This window comes from Anolis carolinensis, chromosome 3 (assembly GCF_035594765.1).
Source record: "Anolis carolinensis isolate JA03-04 chromosome 3, rAnoCar3.1.pri, whole genome shotgun sequence".
NCBI classification, from domain to species: domain Eukaryota; kingdom Metazoa; phylum Chordata; class Lepidosauria; order Squamata; family Dactyloidae; genus Anolis; species Anolis carolinensis.
The window spans coordinates 210,973,226-210,997,386 of NC_085843.1; the positions used below are offsets into that span (position 1 = coordinate 210,973,226).

Here is a 24,161-nt window from a genome sequence, read left to right on the forward strand (position 1 = left end):
AACACCACAGCAACACGTGGCCGGGCACAGCTAGTCTATATATATAAAAGAGTGATGGCATCACGGCAATTCACAAAACAACAAAAGTACAGGCCCCCCAACCTCAAAATTTGACAACACAACCCATCATCCATGCCTCAAGGTTGATACAACAAAAAGAAAAGAAAAATAAAGTCCTAATTAGAGGGAGAGCAATAATTGTTTTTTATCCAATTGCTGCCAGTTTAGAGGGCTAATCTCTGCCCACTTGGTCGCCTAGCAACCAGCCTGTCAGCAAAGGGACAGCCAGGGTTCAGTTAGGAGACAGGCAGATTTAGGCCTAATTTAGGCTTCTTCCACAGATTATCTAATTTGCACTGGATTATATGGCAGTGTAGACTCAAGGCCCTTCCACACAGCTATATTACCCATTTAGAATCTTATATTATCTGCTTTGCACTGGATTATCCTGACTCCACACTGCCATGTAATCCACTTCAGTGTGCATTTTATACAGCTGTGAAGAAGGAGCCTCATATAATCCACTTTTAGACAGATAATATAAGATTATCAATATACAGTAGACTCTCACTTATCCAACATAAACAGGCTGGCAGGATAAGTGAATATGTTGGATAAAAAGAAGGGATTCAGGAAAAGCCGATTAAACAAATTAAGCACCAAAACATCATATTATACAACAAATTTGACAGAAAAAGTAGTTCCATGCGCAGTAATGCTATGTAGTAATTACAGTAGAGTCTCACTTATCCAACACTCGCTTATCCAACGATCTGGATTATCCAACGCATTTTTGTAGTCAATGCTTTCATTGATATTTTGGTGCTAAATTCATAAATACAGTAATTACTACATAGCATTACTGTGTATTGAACTACTTTTTCTGCCAAATTTGTTGTCTAACATGATGTTTTGTGCTTAATTTGTAAAATCATAACTTAATTTGATGTTTAATAGGGTTATCCTTAATCCCTCCTTATTATCCAACATATTCGCTTATCCAACGTTCTGCCGGCCCGTTTATGTTGGATAAGTGAGACTCTACTGTACTGTATTTACAAATTTACCACTAAAATATCCAACGCAGTCTGCCTTTTCATAATCAATGTTTTTGTAGTCAGTGTTTTAAATTCATTGTGATATTTTAGTGGTAAATTTGTAAATACAGTACAGTAGAGTCTCACTTATCCAACATAAACGGGCCGGCAGAACGTTGGATAAGCGAATATGTTGGATAATAAGGAGGGATTAAGGATAACCCTATTAAACATCAAATTAAGTTATGATTTTACAAATTAAGCACAAAACATCATGTTAGACAACAAATTTGGCAGAAAAAGTAGTTCAATACACAGTAATGCTATGTAGTAATTACTGTATTTATGAATTTAGCACCAAAATATCAATGAAAGCATTGACTACAAAAATGCGTTGGATAATCCAGATCGTTGGATAAGCGAGTGTTGGATAAGTGAGACTCTACTGTAATTACTACATAGCATTACTGCGCATGGAACTACTTTTTCTGTCAAATTTGTTGTATAATATGATGTTTTGGTGCTTAATTTGTTTAATCGGCTTTTCCTGAATCCCTTCTTTTTATCCAACATATTCACTTATCCTGCCAGCCTGTTTATGTTGGATAAGTGAGAGTCTACTGTATATTGATAATCTTATATTATCTGTTTAAAAGTGGATTATATGAGGCTCCTTCTTCACAGCTGTATAAAATGCACACTGAAGTGGATTACATGGCAGTGTGGAGTCAGGATAATCCAGTGCAAAGCAGATAATATAAGATTCTAAATGGGTAATATAGCTGTGTGGAAGGGCCTTGAGTCTACACTGCCATATAATCCAGTGCAAATTAGATAATCTGTGGAAGAAGCCTAAATTAGGCCTAAATCTGCCTGTCTCCTAACTGAACCCTGGCTGTCCCTTTGCTGACAGGCTGGTTGCTAGGCGACCAAGTGGGCAGAGATTAGCCCTCTAAACTGGCAGCAATTGGATAAAAAACAATTATTGCTCTCCCTCTAATTAGGACTTTATTTTTCTTTTCTTTTTGTTGTATCAACCTTGAGGCATGGATGATGGGTTGTGTTGTCAAATTTTGAGGTTGGGGGGCCTGTACTTTTGTTGTTTTGTGAATTGCCGTGATGCCATCACTCTTTTATATATATAGATGAACTTTAAATTCTATGGGGATGTTCTTCAGGTTATATTTTGGCTCAATGGTTGGTTGGTTTAGTGTTCTTTAGCTTTAATTTTTGATGTTAGCAATTCACGGTCTTTTGAGTTGATGAGATAATCCCAAATTCTAAACTGTAAACATGTGAGAACACATTTTTTGTAACCATGAAGGCTTCTACCATCCCTACTTTCAGATATTTTTTCTAATTTTGAAATACACTAAATATTTCTGAAATGCCAGGAACTTAATATTGCTGACTAAATTTTGAGTCTTGGTGTGACAATTTTGATTCTAATATGTTGAAAACAAAGAGTCAGTGTTGACCAGTGGTTTTGTAGATTGGACTGGGTAACCTTGAGCAAGTCACTCTCTCTCAGAGGAAGGCAATAGCAAACCCCTCTAAACAAACCCTGTAAAGAAAAGCTAATTATAGGTTCACCCTAAGTCTTCGTAAGCTGGAAATTACTTGACGGCACAGAATCACAATTCTGAACGGTTCTTTTTAAAATCTGAGTTGTAAATAAATATTTATTTAATGTACGTTTACCTTTCTCCAGATTAAAAATGGCATTCTTATCCAATATAATAAATTACTTCAAAACAAAGTTGCTACTGTGAAATTTAAGAGACAAGCAAGAAATTCGCCTAGAGCAACTTAAAAAAATGACTTTAATCATTACAGCATAACAATATTTTGAACTGTTCACAACTATTTCTGCAAACAAGCTAGCAAATTCATTCATGCTAAATTCATTCCATAACAAGTTTTGTTTTTTTTAAAAAAGGGGGATTTCATAAAATGTTCCAGATTTTCACCTTCCAGTTGCTACCCAAAGGTAAACAGGGGAGTATTCCAAGTTTAAAATGTCCATGATTTCCTTAGTATAAACATATATATATATACACACACATATACATACATACTAGCTGTGCCCGGCCACGCGTTGCTGTGGCGAAGTATGGTAGTATGTTAGAAATAAAGTATTGAGGAATTGGCGGTAGTTAAGATAAAGGGTAAACGTTTTCCCCTGACTCTGGGGGTTGGTGCTCATCTCCATTTCTAAGCCGAAGAGTTGTCCGTAGACTCCTCCAAGGTCATGTGGGATGACTGCATGGAGCGGCGTTACCTTCCCACCGGAGCAGTACCTATTGATGCACTCATATTTGTATGTTTTTGAACTTCTGGGTTGGCAGAAGCTGGGGCTAACAGTGGGGGCTCTCTCCGCTCCCCCAATTCAAATCTGCGGCCTTTCGGTCCAGAAGTTCAACAGCTCAGCGCTTTAACACGCTGCGCCATCACGGGATATTATTTCCTAAAGGTTGTGAATATACAATATTTCTGATTGGGTTTTTTTTGTCTGTTGGAGGCAAGTATGAATGCTGCAATTAGGGAAAATGATTAGGATGTAATGGCCTTGCAGCTTTAAAGCCTGGCTGTTTCCTCCCTGAGTGAATTTTTTTGTTGGGAGGTGTTAGCTGGCCCTGAATGTTTCCTGTCTGGAATTCCCTTGTTTTCAGAGTGGTGTTGTTTGCAATATTTTATGTGCTTCTACTGTCTGTGGCCCTGAGAAAACAGATGATTTGCCAGACTTTGATGATGGGAATACTTTGTTGGGAGGTGTTAGCTGGCCCTGATTGTTTCCTGTGTGGAATTCCCCTGTTTTCAGAGTGTTGTTCTTTATTTAGTGTTCTGATTTTAGAGATTGTATTGTTCTGTTTTATTATACCACATTAATTTTTATATATTCTGATTTTAGTGTTTTTGAATACTTGGAGCCAGATTGTATTCATTTTCACGGTTGACCGCAACATAATAATAATAATAATAATAATAATAATAATAATAATAATAATAGTAATAATAATGACTTCGGTAATACACAGTGCTTCACCCCCTTCTCAGCTTCCTTTCTGGAAGAACCCTTTCTTGGGAGGTGTTAGCTGGCCCTGATTGTTTCCTTTGTGGAATTTCCAATTTCCCTGCTTTCAGACTGTTGGTCTTTATGTACTGTCCTGGTTCTAGAGATTATATTGTTCTGCATTATTCTATCCCAGTAATTATTTCATATTAAAGTAGAATCTCACTTATCCAACATTCGCTTATACAATGTTCTGGATTATCCAACACAGTCTGCCTTTTCATAATCAATGTTTTTGTAGTCAGTGTTTTAAATTCATTGTGATATTTTAGTGGTAAATTTGTAAATACAGTAGAGTCTCACTTATCCAACATAAACGGGCCAGCAGAACGTTGGATAAGCGAATATGTTGGATAATAAGGAGGGATTAAAGAAAAGCCTATTACACATCAAATTAAGTTATGATTTTACAAATTAAGCACTAAAACATGTTTAACAACAAAGATGACAGAAAAAGTAGTTCAATATGCAGTAATGCTATGTAGTAATTACTGTATTTACGAATTTAGCACCAAAATATCACGATGTATTGAAAACATTAACTACAAAAATGCATTGGATAATCCAAAACATTGGATAAGTGAATGTTGGATAAGTGAGACTCTACTGTACAGTAATTACAACATAGCATTACTGTGTATTGAACTACTTTTTCTGTCAAATTTGTTGTATAGCATGATGTTTGGTGCTTAATTTGTATAGTCATTACCTAATTTGATGTTGAATCGACTTTTCCTGAATCCCTTCTTATTATTCAACTTATCCAACGTTCTGCCAGCCTGTTTATGTTGGATAAGTGAGACTCTACTGTATATTGATAATCTTATATTATCTGCTTAGAACTGGATTATATGAGGCCCCTTCTACACAGCTGTATAAAATGCACACTGAAGTGAATTATCCGGCAGTGTGGACTCAAAATAATCCAGTGCAAAGCAGATAATATAAGATTATAAATGGGTTATATAGCTGTGTGGAAGGGTCTTGAGTCTACACTGCCATGTAATCCAGTGCAAATTAGGTGATCTGTGGAAGAGGCCTAAATCTGCCTGTTCCTCCCTAACTGAACCCTGGCTGTCCGTTGGCTGAGTTGGCTGCTAGGAGACCAAGTAGGCAGAGATTAGCCCTCTAAACTGGCAGCAACTGGATAAAAACAATTATTGCTCCCCCTCTACTTAGTACTTTATTTTTTTTCTTTTTGTTATATCAACCTAGGATGATGGGTTGTGTTGTCAAATTTCGAGGTTGGGGGGCCTGTATTTTTGTTGTTTTGTCCGGTGCCCTGATTCCATCACTCTTTTATATAGATATATAGATATACAGTAGTCTCGCTTATCCAAGCTCCGCTTATCCAAGGTTCTGTATTAGCCAATGCAGTTTGCCTTTTAGTAGTCAAATGTTTTTGTAGTTAATTTTTCAATAAATTGCAAAATTTTGGTGCTAAATTCATAAATACAGTAATTATTACATAATGTTATCGTGTATTGAACTGCTTTTTCTATCCATTTGTTGTAAAGCATGATATTTTGGTGCTTAATTTGTAAAATCATAATTTGATGTTTAATAGGCTTTTCCTTAATCCCTCCTTATTATCCAACATTTTCTCTTATCCAATGTTCTACGTTGGATAAGTGAGACTCTACTGTATATATATCACAAAGAGCTGCTGATGTCACCTGTAGAAAATCACTACAGAGTAACACACTAACTGGAGGCTCATGACACAATCATGAGAAGAACTAACTGAAGTGGCTCCTTCTGAGAATACACACACTATCCAAGTAGGGCTCACCAAATTCTTTGTAATATTGTATCCATAACTTGAGGTTCAGCTAATGTATGACTCTTTTTGAAACAATGTAGTTTCTTTAAATCTAGCTCAGTCAATTTTCTAAACAGACCTCAGAATTATAACTGTTTCACAAAAACTCTTTTATTTGTAGTTTCCTATACTTTACTGAAGAATGAAACGTTTTAGAAGGTTTTTTAAAATAAGGAAGGCAAACAAAAAATGGATTGAAATGATGATGCAGAGAGATACAGTGAGCCACTGTGGAATAGAGAATAGCTTTCCAAACATTTCATGTTGGTGACACACTTTTTAGACATGCATAATTTCATGACATAGTAATTCAGTTTTACTAGCAATCCAGAGGTTAAACCAACCCAATATGCTACTGCCTGCATTCTTCTTCGAGGAATGGGAGCTATGCACCAAACTGTCTTATATGTATTTCATGTCTTTGTTTGGGGTTTTCATTACATTTATACACTTCTCTGGTAACTGTAATCATGAAGGGTAGATTAAAAATATTAGCAAAAAGAGGGAAATACTAAAAAGGTTCCTACTGCAGAAAGTCACTATCAAGAAAACTAAGCCAACAAAATTTTGTAATTAAGATACAAAGAACTATAGAGATTTTAATAAACCTTCCCATCAGGCATAAGTACAAATGTAATAAGTTAAAGTATGTAGATAATGGTGCTCACAAATTGGACATAAAGAATCCTTCTCTACAGTAGTGACATGACAGATCCTCTCCTTCTTGTTAGCTCTTCCTAAGTATGTTCCCTCTATACTATTTTTTTAAAAGGAAGTTTTACCCTCCATATTTTTGGCACAAAAATCTCAAGCTTATACACAAGTATATCCAGTACATTCCTGTGTCCAAAAATGCAAGGCTTCCCATGATAGTATGTGAAACTTCTACATTTTAACCTATTAATTTGGATAGGTAAAAATAGAGGACAGCATCTCCAAGTTGTAAATACATGAGTGTGTGTTGGGGGGGGGGGGGGGGGTACTTTATAATCATCTGAAAAAACCCAATGTTATTACCTCTTTTATAATTTTGTTTCCACTTATGTCCATTGTGTGTGTTGAGGGGTGGGGGCTGGAAGGGACAGGGCTCACTTTTTGATGGCCCACTAATGGTATCACCATAGGATTAATTTTTGTTGTTTTATGGCCAACATAGCTACTCCAGAAAAACATTTCCTCATGACACTAAATCACAAAATCTCTAATTCAGTGGTTCTCAACCTGGGGTCCCCAGATGTTTTTGGCTTTCAACTACCAGAAATCCTAACAGCTCATAAACTGGCTGAGATTTCTGAGAGTTGTAGGCCAAAAACATCTGGGGACCCCAGGTTGAGAACTACTGCTCTAATCTGTTGTTAGGATAAGCTGTACTCCTCTTCAAAACACAAATAGATGACTTCAGAAACCAAAACCTCCATAAGTGAATCAAAGCTGGTGTCTCTGGTAAAAGAAATGCTGGAAACATGGATGAAGATGGCAGATTTCATGTAGAGCCAGAAATTTGACTTGGAGAATTGATGATCTACATGAAATGTTCAGTTGATCTTGGCCATGGATTCAAGAAAGCTATATTTGGACTGGACTTGAGCAGCTATGACGGCCTGCAAGATGCTGAGTTTTGAAAAGAATAACCTCAGTGCCTAATGGAACAGTGACTAATACAGTCTATATTTAAAAGAACATGCAGGAGCTCCAAGAGTGAGGTATTTAATCTTCACAATTTAAACAGTAAGTAAATTAAGTCTTGGTCCACCTTATAGGACTTCAGTACACTGGTTGCTATTGGATACCATGTCTTAGGAATATAGCCAAGCATGGCAATTAAGGCAGCAAAATGCAAATGCTTCAATTTTATTCTTACTGCAATTAAGCGTACATCCATGGAATCAATAGAACTTACATAAAGTAGGTTAACCATGAGCTGGAGACTAACAATGGAATTTCAACTGTAATAAGTATTAAGTGGTCCTCAAGACATGGTTGAACTTCAGTTCCTAGCATTCCTCATTCATGGCCATACCAGAGAGGGTTGCTCAGAGTAACAGTTGAACAACATGTGCAAGGCTACACAATTTAGAACAATCAAATAATCCATACTGTTAGCTTAATTAAGTTGTAGTCTCCATTTGTTAAAATCATGTCAGGTTCCAAAAACGTAACGTATTGCATTCAACTAATTCTCTATTAACCCTATGGCCTTCTGGCTGCATGCAAAGCTTCAAGTCTCCTTCTGTATGCCCAACCTTGTGTTTCCCAATATCCTCTAAAATGTATTGCAATTTGTTGTTGGCACAAAAAAATCATACAAGCGCCTACCACATTCCTGCATCACAGGGACAAGCTGATATGCTTGCTCCTGTGGAAGACAGCAATGGTCGAAGCAATTACTCTGATATTTCTTGTTTGCCACCCAAAAAAAGTTCAAAAGTGTACACCTGCTGCCCCTTAGAAGAAAAAACTGATGAGTAACCATTGGCACCAGATAGTTCATCATGATTACTGCAGTTAGGGAAAGAAAAGTACAAAACTCCTTAACAAAACAAAACTAAACAAAAACGATACTAATTGGACTCTCTTAAAATAAACAGAATGTACAATAAAAAATCAAATTGATGAATAAAGTTGTAGACATTAATAAAGGAAATTCCATGGAGGTTTTCCAAGCTTCTAGATGCAGACAGTTTAAGCTGTTCAGACATCCAGGATTAAGACTGAGAATAGTGCAATGAATTGTATGTGTCCGGGGAGAGAAATTATTGTGGCAACTTGCTATCTCAGTCTGCCAGTTACTTAGTCATCAGTGTAGTAGGTACAGGTATACTGTACACAGATTTATAGTGACTAAACGATCATAGGAAGTGATCACATAGGATTTGAGAGCACCTTGAGTTTAATTGATTGCTGAACTGAAGGTTTTGGAATGTGATTGATGGTTTGTGTATGTTTGTTGATATATTGTTGATTGAAAGTTTGACTGAAATAGGCAGTAGGAACGGTGTGTCAACTTGGAATTTTTGAAGGTCAAGAGTGGTTTACTATAGGAAGGCTTTTTGGAAGGTTATAGGAAATAAGTATGCAGGAAACTCTGAGGAATAATGACCTCTCTTACCTATGTGATCTTCTGGGGAAATCGTTCAGTACGGTTTTACATCAGATGGAGATACTGAGCAAGAAAATTGACCATCTTTTTAAAGGAATTTCCCTGATTGTGAAAAACTCTACTCCTATGGACATTACAACAACTGTACCAGCCAGTTTTATTAACATTGATGAGGAAACAAGTGCTTTGGAAGGCCAGGGAAGGAAGAGGCTGGAGGGGCAGAAGGTAGCCAGTAGGCTAGGATCTGAAGTTGCTAGGGGAGGGGAGGGGTTTGTGCCTGGGGGAGAGGGAAAGGGGAGGGATGGTTGGAAGGAGACCAGCAGAGTCTTGCAGAGGACAAACAACTCTTTAACATCTGAATTGTTTGGACAATCTCTGGACACTCCCAGCAATTTTCAACATCTGCTACGAACAAACAATGTGGCAGTGGAAGTTTCAGACTCACTACTGAACAGAGGCAGATGGACATCTAAGAGAGCGGTCCAGATATCTCTATCCCAAATTCTATCTGTAAGCTGGTCGGAAGTGAAGATCAGGACTATTGACTGGCTTCATAGAGATTATCAATCCCGGAACCGCTCCTCGTGTCTTCTTATTGGACTGGAAGACAGATTGTTAGTGGAGGAATTGTTCTCACTTGGGCCCAAATTACAACAGTGGGGCATCACTCTTAGAAGGGTATTAGTAGACCCATTGATCCGCCCTTTGGTCATCGGGCTGAAATCTGATATACAAGATTCAATAATGTCCAACAATGGGGTTGAATGTTCGCCGGTGTTGGCCCCCTTCTCAGAGTTCCATTTTGAGACTCCCTCCCCAATTTCGAGTCCTGCCTGCTTCAACTCCCAATCCCACCCACAGACGCTACCCTTGTTCAGTCCCCTTTCCACGTCAGATGACTCCATGTCAGATGACTCCTTTTCTCTCCGACCAGTGGAGATGGGCTCTTTCCCTAGACAAACAAGTACATTTGGAGGCTCTTCATCTTTGGACAGCTGACTAACCCCTTCAGAAGGCAACCTCAATCAGCCAATCCACCAGGGGAAAGAGGGGTCACACGGATGGGGCACCATCGAGGTGGTGTGGGGGAGGAGGAAGATCGGTCACTTGCTGCCCAGGGAGAAGCGCAACAGAGTTCTTGCGACCCTGGAGAGGAATAGGTGTGGTAGTCTCCATGACAGACCCCCCGGTCTTAAGGTTCTGCTTTTGAACGCCAGATCCGTCAATGGTAAGACAGCTGTCATTCAGGATTTGATCCTGGATGAGGGGGCGGATCTGGCATGCATCACCGAGACGTGGTTGGACGAGCTGGGTGGGGTGAATCTCACCCAGTTGTGTCCACCAGGGTTCGGGGTGCATCAGCAGGCCAGGGCTGGGGGGCGGGGAGGAGGAGTCGCGGTGATCTTTCGGCAGTCCATCGCCCTGATCAGATGCGCCGTTCCGCAATCTTCGAGGTTCGAGTGTGTCTTCTTGAAGGTGGGAGCCCGAGACAGCTTGGGGATTCTGCTGGTGTACCGTCCACCCCGCAACCCAGCAGTCTCTCTGTCTGAGCTAGCAGAAGTGGTCTCCAATTCGGCCCTGGTCTCCCAACAACTCATAGTTTTGGGAGACTTTAACATCCATGCCGAGACCACATTGACAGGTGCATCTCAGGATTTCATGGTTGCCATGACGACCATGGGGCTTACTCAAGTTATATCTGGGCCCACTCATCAGGCGGGACACACGCTGGACCTTGTCTTTATTGTGGACGGTGGGACAGTCAGAGTGGAAGAGCAAAATATTCTTCCATTGTCATGGTCTGACCATCATCTGATCTGTTTAAGTTTCGCCGTGTCTTCTAATCTCCGCAGGGGTGGTGGACCCACTAAGATGGTCCGCCCCAGGAGGCTGATGGATCCGGATGGACTCCTGAGGTCTCTTGGGGATCTTCCTGTTCTGGAGACTGGCGATCCTGTCGATGTCCTGGCTGATCACTACAATAGTGAGCTGTCAAGGGCACTTGACACGATCGCTCCCGAACGTCCCCTTTCGCTGCGTAGAGTCACGTCGACTCCTTGGTTCACTGAGGAGCTGGCTGTGATGAAGCGTGCGAGGAGGGGACTAGAGTGCATCTGGAGGAAATCTCAGGATGTGTCCGACCAAGCACGGGCTAAAGCCGCTATTAAGGCTTACTCCGTGGCTTTGCGAGCAGCCAGGAAAGCTTTCACGACTGCCCGCATAGCGTCTGCAGCCAACAGGCCATCGGAGTTGTTCCGAGTTGTTGGGGAGCTCCTGCGGCCTCCTGAGACCCAGGGGCTTCCCGATGACTTGGCAACTCAGTGCAGCGATTTCGCAGACCATTTTGCAGGCAAAGTTGCTCAGATACGCCGTGAGTTGGACTCCAGCTTAACTGTAGTTCCAGCGGAGGTAACCGAGGTACCTGTCTGTCCGATTTTGTGGGATTCTTTCCGGCTTGTTCTTCCTGATGACGTGGAGGGGATTCTTGGGTCTGTGAGGGCGACCACTTGCGCTCTGGATCCTTGTCCTTCTTGGCTGGTTAAACTGGCCAAAGATGGGTTGTTGGATTGGTTTGTGGCTATTATAAATGCCTCCTTGGGCCAGGGGATAGTTCCATCCTGCTTTAAACAGGCGGTGGTAAAACTGCTATTAAAAAAGACCTCCCTGGACCCATCTGTATGTAACAGCTACAGACTAATCTCCAACCTCCCGTTTCTGGGCAAGGTTCTGGAGCGGGTGGTTGCCACGCAGCTCCAGGAATTCCTCGATGACACTGATTTTCTGGACTGCTCGCAGTCTGGCTTCAGGCCTGGGCACAGTACTGAGACGGCTTTGGTCGCCTTGGTGGATGACCTCCGCAGGCAGCTGGACAGGGGGAGTGTGACCCTGCTGGTTCTCTTGGACATCTCAGCGGCTTTCGATACCATCGACCATGGTATCCTTCTGGGGAGGCTCTCCGGGATGGGGCTTGGTGGCACGGTTTTGCTGTGGCTCCAGTCCTTCCTGGAGGGTCGTTCCCAGATGGTGAAGCTGGGGGATACTTGCTCGGACCCCTGGCCATTGACCTGTGGGGTCCCGCAAGGGTCTATCCTATCCCCCATGCTATTCAACATCTACATGAAACCGCTGGGAGAGGTCATCCGGAGTTTTGGAGGGCGTTGCCATCTCTACGCAGATGACACGCAAATCCACTACTCGTTCCCATCTGACTCCAAGGAAGCCCCTCGGATGCTGAACCAGTGCCTGGCCGCTGTGGCGGACTGGATGAGGAGGAACAAGCTGAGGATCAATCCCGACAAGACAGAGGCCCTCCTGGTCAGTCGCTCGTCTGATCGGGGTATTGGGTGGCAGCCTGTGCTGGACGGGGTTGCACTCCCCCTGAAATCACAGGTCCGCAGTTTGGGGGTCCTCCTGGACTCAGCGCTGACGCTTGAGGCGCAGGTGTCGGCGGTGGCCGGGAGGGCCTTTGCACAACTCAAACTTGTGCGCCAACTGCGACCATACCTCGTGAAGTCTGACTTGACCACGGTGGTGCATGCCTTAGTTACCTCTAGACTGGACTACTGTAATGCACTCTACGTGGGGCTTCCCTTGAAGACGGCCCGGAAATTACAACTGGTCCAGCGGTCGGCGGCCAGACTAATAACGGGGGCGAGTTACAGGGAGAGATCTACTCCCCTGTTTAAGGAGCTCCACTGGCTGCCGTTCATCTTCCGGTCCCAATTCAAGGTGCAGACCATCATTTATAAAGCCCTAAACGGTTTGGGACCCACCTACCTTCGTGACCGTATCTCCTATCATAAACCTGCCCGATCCCTTCGATCGTCAGGGGAGGCTCTCCTGTCACCACTGCCAATATCTCAGGCCCGCCTTGTGGGAACAAGGGAGAGGGCCTTCTCTGCTGTGGCCCCCCGATTGTGGAACTCACTGCCCGGTGAGATTAGGCAAGCCCCCACACTAGCAGCCTTTAAGAAAAACCTGAAAACATGGCTCTTCCGTTGTGCCTTTGGAGAGTAATCACTACATACATCCCTTTTGCTGCTCTCCTTCAATATTTGTCCTCCACATCGCACCGCCACTTTATGATCCTGTCCTCTGTGGTTTTTACTCCTACTTCCTTTCTCACCTCGAGTTTTAATCTAGTGTTCATGTGGCCCGCCCTTGGTTTTATTGTTCTTTGACCTTGTTTAATGTAGTGTATATTTTCTTTTATTGTGTTGTTTAATGTGCTATGATTTGTTGTTCTATTATATTTTGTTATATTATATTGTTCTGGGCATGGCCCCATGTAAGCCGCCCCGAGTCCCCATTGGGGAGATGGTGGCGGGGTATAAATAAAGTTTATTATTATTATTATAAACACTTTAATGGTAGAGTCTTTGTCTTTAGATGCTGAGCTAATGACTCAAAAATTCACACAAGGTTAGCAAAGTGTATGAAGATATTGCCTGTTTTTTTTTTTCCTTTTGATGATGCTGGCAATTATGATAGTAGTGGTCATCTCTATGGGAATGCCAACTCATGCCAACCCTTTCCTAAAACCTGAGAAGCGACAGCTTGTCCTGTCAGTCCTGAGGACGAAGCCAGTACAAATAACATTATGTAACAAAATTTGAAGATTTTTCTGTTCCTGGTTTGAAAGTGTTATTTCCTGTTTAATTGTGTGGTACTTACTTTGAAAGTAGTTGTTCTACTCCAGAAACTTTGCTGTTGTGGTTCCCATAAACTATGTTGAATTGGTTAAGATTTGATCGGATATTCATTGAAAAAATATAGCAAAAAGATTGCAGTTTAATAAATGTATTAAATGCTTTTATGACAGAACCAATTAGGAAATGACATTTATAACCCAGGAACAAAAATCATGTTACATAGTGTAATAGCTGTTTGGCAGGAGCACTACCCCTCCTGTCTATCATGCATTTCCCAGCCTAGCAAGCTACTCTACCCTCATGTAACCAAGTTACAGCAACCAGAAAGAAGGAAAGTGCTGTGAGTTTGCCTGAGGGCATAGATGACGACCAGAAGAACCACAGTTACAGGTATGAAAACTATTCTTCCTTATGGTATCTGTGCCTCCCACAAATGGATGACAATGAGGCTTCCCAGAGTTTGTGAGTCAGGAAGCTGGAGAAGGGAAGATAGCACAGAACATGCAAAACTAGTATTTGCTCTGGATCTGCAATCTAATTTATGTTGGATGACCATAGATGACTGTGCCATGAGGCCAGGTAGAGAAACACCATATACAGTAGAGTCTCACTTATCCAACATAAATGGGCCGGCAGAACATTGGATAAGCAAATATGTTGGATAATAAGGAGGGATTAAGGAAAAGCCTATTAAACATCAAATTAGGTTATGATTTTACAAATTAAGCACCAAAACATCATGTTATACAAAAAAATTGACAGAAAAAGTAGTTCAATACGCAGTAATGCTATGTAGTAATTACTGTATTTACGAATTTAGCACCAAAATATCACGATGTATTGAAAACATTGACTACAAAAATGCGTTGGATAATCCAGAACGTTGGATAAGTGAGTGTTGGATAAGTGAGACTCTACTGTAGTAACACAGCTGAGAAGGTCACTGCTCTAGCGGAGTATATTATTTGATGAATTTATAGGCTACTTACATGATCTGTACAATGCATTTCGAGAATCACTGAGATAACACCTGGTTCTTTTTTGAGGATTTCTCATAACAAATGAACAGTCTATTACTGAGTATTACACTACTCAGTCATATACTGAATATGAAGTGCAAGTTGCTATCATATGTCAAAAGAATAGTGTTATTTTTTTCAGTTGCATTGCTGACTACAGATGGAAAGTAGGCAGGACAATCTCCTGGTTGAAATGAAATTGTGACATGACTGTGATATCTGGTCATAGGGCTACCTTGTTCCAATGAAAAACACAAATGGCTCATCTGAACAAAGTGCCACAATCCCACTTGCTCACCTCATAGAGGTGACAGCTGCAAGAAATGCCACTTTCAATATGAGGAGACATTCAATAGTAGAAACCTCTGGTTTGAAAAGTTTGCAGATCAGCTACAAAAATACTAGACACAATGGCCATAGCAAAGGAAATAAAGTCACCAGTTGATTGAAGTGCAATAGATGTTTTAGAAACTTCTTAAGAATGGGATGTAAGGATAGTGTGACTGATCTAGGAGGCACTGGTTGATATGCTACAATCATAGCCAAATAAATGCTCAATGAAGAGAAGGCCAGTCCTTGCTTGCAAAGATGTAATAGGAAATGCAGGATAGTAGAACCCCCTGCAGATGAAACAAGTTTCTATCTAGAGATCACAAAGGAACAGAATTACTACAGTGTGCTGTATTTATATATATAGCAATATCTTTCCCAGTAGCTGACAAAACTGACATGGGTTTAAGATAGTGGTTCTCAATCTGTGGGTCCCCAGATGTTTTGGCCTTCAATTCCCAGAAATCCTAACAACTGGTAAACTGGAGTCTGTGCAGGCACAAAACCCATGTGCGTGAGGCACAGAAATGATGAAGATAAGCTTTAAATAGCCAGTGGCAAGAAGTCTCATTGCCAAATGTTTGGACCTAAACATATTACAGTGGAAAACTTAGATGACAAAGTAAAAAGACACTTAATGGAAAGACTTTGAACAAGTTAATGTCATTGATAATCAAGCTCAAGGAGTTTGTGAATTCTGAAAGATGAAAGATATTAAATATATAAATTCAATTATAAAGCTTTTGAAGATTTTTTCTCTCTCTGCAACTACTTGCATTATGTTTGAGGGGAAGGGGAACTGGCTAACACCTAAAAATTTACTGGTTGAAAGTGGGGGGCAGGGAGTCATGTTCCTTGCCTTCCAGAACTTTACAGTTCTTTCAGTCAATATATATGATTGATTTCCTAATGTAGTCTGTATAAAACCAAGAAAGTGTTTGGAACAGAATTTTAATTTTTGAAAGACAGACTAATAGGTAACAATTTACAGAAGGAGGGAGTTTTCAAAACACCTTATTTTATTAATTAAAGTTACAATTAAAGCTGCAATCTTTAATCCACAGTGTTTAAGTGAGTATTCTAATTTAATTTTGTCATTCCCTATTAAATACAGTCATAGGAAGCTTATCAGAATTAAAATCTGTTTTGCAGTAATCTCGAGGACTATAAATTAAGAACTTTTATCCATTAGTGTAACCATAGGGTAAATAGTATTTTACAGATAGTATATGGGAAAGGTATGCACTCTTCTTTGTTAGAAGTGCTACATTTTCCACTGCAGTACAATATTGTTATCCTTCATGAGTATAGATTTAATGTCAGGAAAAATATGACAATCAGAATATTGCTTGCCACCTTACAGAATCAGTAATTTTATACATCAAACAGGCAAAAATATTTCATCATGTTGTCAGGGTTCATTTCTCTTGTGCAACAAACAAAAATGAATTCAGAAAACACCTCATTTATCTTCATTGTCATAAGTAGCTGCCTATTGTAACTAAGAATTGCAAAATATCAACAAAAGAGATAGGTAATCACACATGAAGTCATCATATACCTGTTCACATATATGAGACCAATGCCATTTCTCAAACAGATCTATAGCCAAACTGATATATTTCTCATTCCCACTCCAAATTTCATAAAAATAGCCCTTAAATATGAACCTACTTAAAATTCAAAGTAGCTAGAACCATTACACAGAGAAATGTTAATACAAAATTTAAAATAAACACATGCAGCAACACATATTGCGTTTCAATCTTCATCCATCATAACAAAAAGTTTTCACTGAGTGAAAATAGGTTAATATTGGATTATTTTTGTCCTTTTAAAAAAAGTTGTGCCCGTAAAATATCTAAAAATTATAATTCTGGTTCTATGTGGATTCTGTACCAAAACAAACTTGGGAACTGAAGAGTTGAAGGTGAAACTGACCATTTATCCAAAAAGCTATGTGAAAACACAGCATCTTTCTATAGATAATACATTTTCTTCTCAAGGAGACACTGAGGTTGTTTTTTTAAAGATGTAAGAAGGTCTGCGGAATAACTAAAACTGGATAACTGAATAATGAAGCCACACGAAGACAGAAAAATTGGTCAGTTTCACCACTTGCAGCATAGGTCAGCAACTTCTTTAGAAAGGACTAAAAATTAATTTGTCATAGTTTAAATCATCTGTATCGAGGAGGCAAAAAGAGTGGACAGTTCTACATACTTTGTACATGTTAGGGGAAGAGAGATGATCACATATGCAAAACCAACTAATAACCACATAGCAATATTTTATGGATACAGGATGTTTATGATTCAGGCACAATTTAAAAATGCCTCCCAAAAAATTTGAGCTTCATAGCATTCTACAAAACCTATAAATGAAATAACAAGTTATTTGGGGATGAAGGCAGATTCTCACCTTTTTATCTCTGGTCCTTACTTCACCATAGAAATCTAGGGCTTCTTGTGCCTTATGAAATCTTCCTCGATGTAACAAATATGCACAAATCATTACACCAGTTCGTCCCTTTCCAGCTTTACAGTGGATTGCTGCAACATGATTGCCATCTTCACTAAGCCATCGATCAAGATCTTCACAAAAAGGTTTGATAAGCTCCAGCTGTGGAGGGTTATGGTCTTCAAAGGGATATTGTGCAACTACAGAATAAAAAGAATGAAGCAATTAGCCAAGAATTAGACCACTTTTACGTGTAACGTGCTATTTTAAAATATTTAAAGTGATTACAGGTTTTATACACACTTGCACAATTTGTGGACCACAATGCCAAATACAATCTGTCTTCCTCTTCTTCATTTTTTACATTTTTTACATTATGTGAATTCATCCTAATGTTTCACCCTGTAAATCTAGTTCAGAAATACCAGTATTATGAAGCATTTTCCAGTTCAGAATTATTTAACATCACTGAAAATTCAAAACTAGACAACTCTGTTTAGAGCACACTTGATATGTGTCCCAAATCCAAAAAGCCAACACTATATTGTAATGGATTTTAAGAGTAATGTAAGAAAAGAAGATGGAGCTGACTAATGGGATGGGAGAAGGGCGGGAGCTGCAGAGCATGGCCAAAATATGTTATGTTATCCAATATCTACACATATAAGGAGTGTCATCTTTCAAATCTTTATTTCACATTTTGTACAAATTTCTACACTGACTTTCTTATCAGTCAAAACTGTTTACAACAAACAAAATCCAAAGAAAGCAATATCAAGTAAAAGTCAGAATACAGTGCAGGAAGGCATCAGAGATAAAAACCTGATGCTCAGCAATAAAAACCAACCTAGTACAAGGAAGAAAGAAAGGGAATCTGGGCCTCATGGGACAAGCTGTTCCTTAACAAGGCTACAGGAAAAGGCCCTACCTCCTGTTAGACGTAATCCTGATTCCACACACTTTGTAACAGCCAAACTTGTAGAGGGCATTAAGTAACCAGAGCACAAATGATTCTGACTTTCAAGGTATTTCACGGTGTAACTAAGACATGCATTGCCATAACACACTATTTGATCTGACTACATGAAGAGACAAAATTGGTGAATCAATGTAAACTGAACAATTGCATTTCTGGCCACTGCCATAATCAGGGCACCAGCCAAATCCAGGAGTAGTCCCCCCCCCCCCAAACTACTGTGATTTTTTTTTTTAGGAAGCAGTACCTCAACCAATAATAGATTGAATATTTCCTTTGGACAGCAGCACTTTTGACTGTCTGAATTTTGTAACCTATATCTTAGTAGACATAACACCAGCATTCAAGAAAAAAACTACAAATAAACAGTAACACAAGGGCAATCATACACAATACTTTGCAGGTACCATTCATTGCTGTCATGTAGTGCATCAGAACTCTATTATCTTAATCTACTGGTATATTATGAGTTGCCATTGGTCTTGCACTGGGAATATTTGTTCATGTATGTGTGCATTCAGTCGGCACTCCATATATGTGAGGGTTAGGGGCATAGAGATCCTGCAAAAGTGGAAAAAACATGAATATCTCCAGGGGCAAGGCAATACTTTCTTGTGGAGCCAGCAAGTGGGAGGGGGGTCACTGCTCTTTCAACTATCCCAAAAAAAAGGGGGGGGGGAGCTGCAATCATCTTTGCCAGCCAACTCTGGAAGCGGAATGTTGCGTGGTTTCTGGGCTGTATGGCCATGTTCTAGCAGCATTTTCTCCTGACGTTTCACCTGTATCTGTGGCTGGCATCTTCAGATGATGCAGGTGAAATATGTCAGGATAAAATGCTGCTAGAACATGGCCATATAACCCGGAAACCACATAACACTCCAGTGATTCCAGCCGTGAAAGCCTTCGACTAAACTCTTCAAGTGTAGGCACCTGCTAGTTGCCTGATTTCGTTGGCAAAGGGGCTCATTGCTGTCCTGCCTCTCCTGTACCTTTTTTTTTTTTGGGGGGGGGGGGGGAGAAAGTCAACCAACTCTGGCAAAGTGACTTGCTGCTCCGTCACCTCTTCTGAGACCATAGGAGGGGTAGGGCAGAAGTAAATCAGTTTGCCAACCAACTTGGGCAGTCAGTCAGTACATACCATGTCATCACATTGAAGCTGGGAAGTGTTGGAATGAAACAGATGATTTCCCTATGTTCATCACACAATTTAATGTATTGTGGTACTCAGCATTCAAACTATAATTCCCAAGACTGAACAGAATGGAAACATGGCATAATCATCATCATCATCATCCTTCTCTCCTGGCTTTCCCATGCAACACAAAGCACAGGCACTGGCACAGGCACAGGCATGGAAAGGGAAGAGAAGTGAAAGGCTATTTTTTTTAAAAAAAATGTTCTGGCAAAATAAAAACTTGGTGAGCAAAAGGTAATGCTCTCCCTAACAAAAGTACTTTTGGCTGCTCCCACAATTTCCCTTCCACACATTGGGGAAACCTTTCATTTTAAACCTGGGAGCAACAAATGCCATCACATTGGAGAATTGGCCAAACATCCAGATCATTACCAAAAATCCAGTTCCCCACCACCTCATGAAACATTTGAAAAGAATGCTGCATAAAACATGGAAAGAATGCTCTATCCTACACTTGAAGCCAAACTAATGTGATGAGAACAATGGCTTCCCAGATGTTAAGTGCAGTACTTAGTGAAATTTAGTAAATGTGATGAAGTAGATTGAGGTGGTCAAAAAGCAGCTCTTTGCCACCCTGCCTATCCCGTAGCCTCAGAAGAGGTGTTGTAAGAACAACAAGCTGACCAATTCTCCCTGCCAGAGTTGCCATTCTGCCTCTTTCGAAGTTATGGGAAGAGCAGGCAACATCTTACTGTTAAAGGCATTCATTTTAAAACAAACACTGGATGTTTAGAGGAATGCTGTTTTATGAGGTGGTCCCAGCACTGTGATTAACTTGAAATCAACACACCACATTCTACAGTTCTTCCACATTCTCTAGGTTAGGGTCACAGGACCTCCACAAAAGTGAAAAGCCACAAATAATAAAATAACTATTTTTTTAACTTGGAGAACATCTCTCTGGGAATTCCTAGGTCTTCCAGCATGACTCTATGGTCAACATCTGCTGGAAGCTGACCACAGAATTGACTACAGAAGTGCCCCAACTAAGGCCCACGGGCCAGTTGCGGAACTCCAAGGTCATTTACCCACCACCCAGCTATAACATCACCCTAAATCTGAAATGACTTGAAGGCACACAACAATCCTAATTAACTTGACTATCTTATTAGTCAAAAACAGACCCACACTTCCCATTGAAATGCTGGTAAGTTTATGCTGGTTAAAATTGTTCTTCATTTTAAATATTGTATACTTCTTTCATGGGTTTTTTTGCACTACAAATAAGTTAGTGCAGTATGCATAGAATTTATTCAAGTCTTTTTCTGGACCCCCAACAGTCTGAGGAACTGTGAACTGGACATCTGTTTAAAAGTTTGAGCGCTACTGGTCTAGGTCCTCCAACATAACAGAAGAAAGCTGACAATTGGAGGACCTACACATTCCGAGAAAGAATGTTTTAAATAAAATCTGTGAATAATCCACGAAAGTCAAAACCCTTTTGTGGAGGGACAACCATACTGACCATACATGTTTCATTCTTCACTTTTCTTAAGATTCTGACTATCAGTATCATGATAGCCCTTTTTCGTTCATATTTTCATATGGCCCTAATAAAGATGTTGCCTAACCCCTACATGGCTTACTTTGTTTTGTTAATAAATTGCAAAATTTCAAATGAAACACTTTTGGAATTTTGAGTGTTGCAGGTGTTCAGAAAATAGCAATTATTGGTATATCCAATCACAAAACACTCATTTTCAAGCAGGCAACCCTTGTGACTCGTGACACAAAAATGGATGATGCTCCCAAACACATACTTTACAACATAATGCCAACTAACTAAAAACACACAAAGCAGGACAACCTTGACCATCAAACACTCATTTCTAGTGAAATACACACTACACAAAAACCAACAAAACCCAGGCAATAGATATTACAAACGGGAAAGTAAGCTGTATTAAGATCTGTTTACTTATGTATCTTGGATACATTTGTTTTCTACTGTTTGTGTATCAGGGTTTTTTTTTTACCAAATTATAATGACGTCAGGACCTAAATACTCAAAAGGTGTTTCGCTAAACAGAGTTGGGCATGGTTAGTATTTGGATGGGAGACCATCAATAAATAGAGCTGCAGGCTCTATGTCAAAGAAAGGATTGTCAGAGAAAATTGTAAAATTCATGGGATTGCCAAAAGTCAAAAAGTAACATGCACACACACACGGCCACCAACATTATTTAGTCAATGAAAAAAATGCATTAAAATGTGTATAATAACAAATGGGACTAGCAAAAATGAAAATATGTTCACATAGAAACCAACAGATTTTCAAAGCTGTAACAGATAGACAGACACACTCACACAGTCACAAGTAAAATATACAACACAACACTTCCCACCCCAAATCCACAATAAAACAGCTTCGGACATTCTGAGACATCAAGATGGTGCTAGAAGTTGATCAATCAAACTTTACAGTGTGCTATCTTCCCAGTATGAAATAATAACTACCACCCAAAGAAATGTGAGGGGGAGTGAATTTGGCAGGCATTTAGGCACAATGTCCATGGTACTATGCATATAAAGAAACAGCAGTCATGTTTCAAACATACTACATTGTTTAATATCGTGAGGAAGGTTCAGGCTGATCTACTTCCCATCCCCTCTCATGCATCTTATGCACAGAAGAATAAATTAAGGTTTAGGTTTAAGTCCAAACTATGCTAAGATGTTTTAGCAAAAAAATTCTGTGTTCTTCAAAAGATATTTCCATTCAAGTATTTTCTGGAAATTGCTCTCCTTTGGAATTGTTAGACACAGATCAGAATTTTTAGAATTACGTTTTATTTAAAAAAAAATACTTATTTGATATTAACAATCTAGGACCCATACAGAAAATAATAGATATCGAACTACTAGGGAACTTAAAGCTTGTTACAACACTAATCTTCCTTCTCAGTTCAAGAGAAACAAAACAAAATAACATACCTCTGCAGTTAAATTTGGCGGTATCATAATGTCGTTCAGCACATCTGAAAGAAAATTATGATATGTTAAGTACAAATTTCATATCTACCATGGAGACACATTTACTACATTCATATACTTTTCAAAACTCCATCACAACAATGGCAAAAAAAAAAAAAAGCACATTAATATCTGACTAAATGGAAGTTCCAGATATCTTGAATCAGAAGTTCCAAGACAAATCATGCATATCTGAAAATGGAATCTAAAACATTTGGAAGTTTTCTTAAGGAAACCTAAACACACATAATAGGCCCTCTCTCCTTTGTGATAGTACAAATTGTAACATAAATTCATATACATTTGTAGCAAAGATATAGTATATGCCAACATATTTACACCAGATGCCAAAGTGATGCAACTGATTGTACCACAAACAAACAGATACTCCATTGTGTAAATGCTGATTAGTTCACCAAACATCAAGGCAAAAGTGAGAAAAGGAGTTGAGTATATGCCAGGAGAATGATTGGTTATATTAGGTATTGAACTTACACAATCTCTGAGAAAGAAAAATGCTTATGCAGCTTTACACTATGATTGCATTTGACAAGATTCTGGTCTAATGCTTAAATAAAGGGTTGGAATCATGCTGCCCTTCCGAATGTTACTGGACTGAAAATCCTAGCACTCTTACCCATGTTGTTTATAACTGCTGGGAGTTGCTGCTCCAAAAATATAAAAGTATTATTTCCATCTTTGGCTTAAATCCTCTTAACTGATCAGATAAGAATACTAGACATGCTGTGATGTCCACTGGTAGAAATGGGGAAATAATGTGTTAGTGCCATGAAGTATGGGACTTGGAAAAGGAAAATCTATTGTGTTAATCATGATGTGCGCTTAGTGGGTCCAACAGTTCGTTAACTTCTAGCTTTAAAATCTGATCCTTCTGTAAAGATAGAAAGGGAACTTCTATCTATATCACCCTCAGCTTTCAACAGAAAGGCTGGGATAAAACAAACCTTTGATTAATATGATAAGCCCAGAATATTTCTATTTCCCAAGAAGAATTATTATTTATTGGCCTATTTATAAATATAGAGTTATTGTGAACAATAGATTTAGTATTAAAATACTATATATTAACTGGCTAGTAAACAAACATCTATCATCCTAGAATTAGGCACAATACTACTTATCAAGCTGGATGTACAGTCTATAATTTGATAAAATACAAAAAATATATGAATAAACAAACAGGTGGAGGAGTCTCCTATGTGGATCCAGACAACTTTTGCTTTCTTACAGTGTATTTAGACTAGAATTCTTTAATTATACCCTCTATCCTAATACTATTTCTCACAGGTTGCAAACTTAGCTTCCCCAGCTCTAATTCCTATTTCTGATCTATTACTAAATTGCTGAATTTTGTTCCCAAGCATACAAAAAGTTGGATACAAGTGGGCAAAAAGAGAAGCAATCACAATACGTGAATGGATATTGCTCTCAGTGAATGGTACAATAGAGCAAATGTAGTGTTAATATCTTCAGATCATGAAAATAAATTTGTACAACAGCCAG

General features: G+C 39.5%; 1 protein-coding gene across 1 annotated transcript in view; it reads right to left on the reverse strand.

Annotated features, from left to right (window-relative positions):
* pten (phosphatase and tensin homolog) overlaps window positions 1–24,161 on the reverse strand; it is a 75,456-nt gene that overhangs the window by 21,860 nt on the left and 29,435 nt on the right. The window contains exons 4-5 of the mRNA XM_003224371.4: window positions 22,599–22,642; window positions 17,455–17,693 (exon numbers count right to left, since the gene is read on the reverse strand). Coding sequence (XP_003224419.1) covers window positions 17,455–17,693; window positions 22,599–22,642 — 283 coding nt within the window. The remainder of the gene's footprint in view (window positions 1–17,454; window positions 17,694–22,598; window positions 22,643–24,161) is intronic.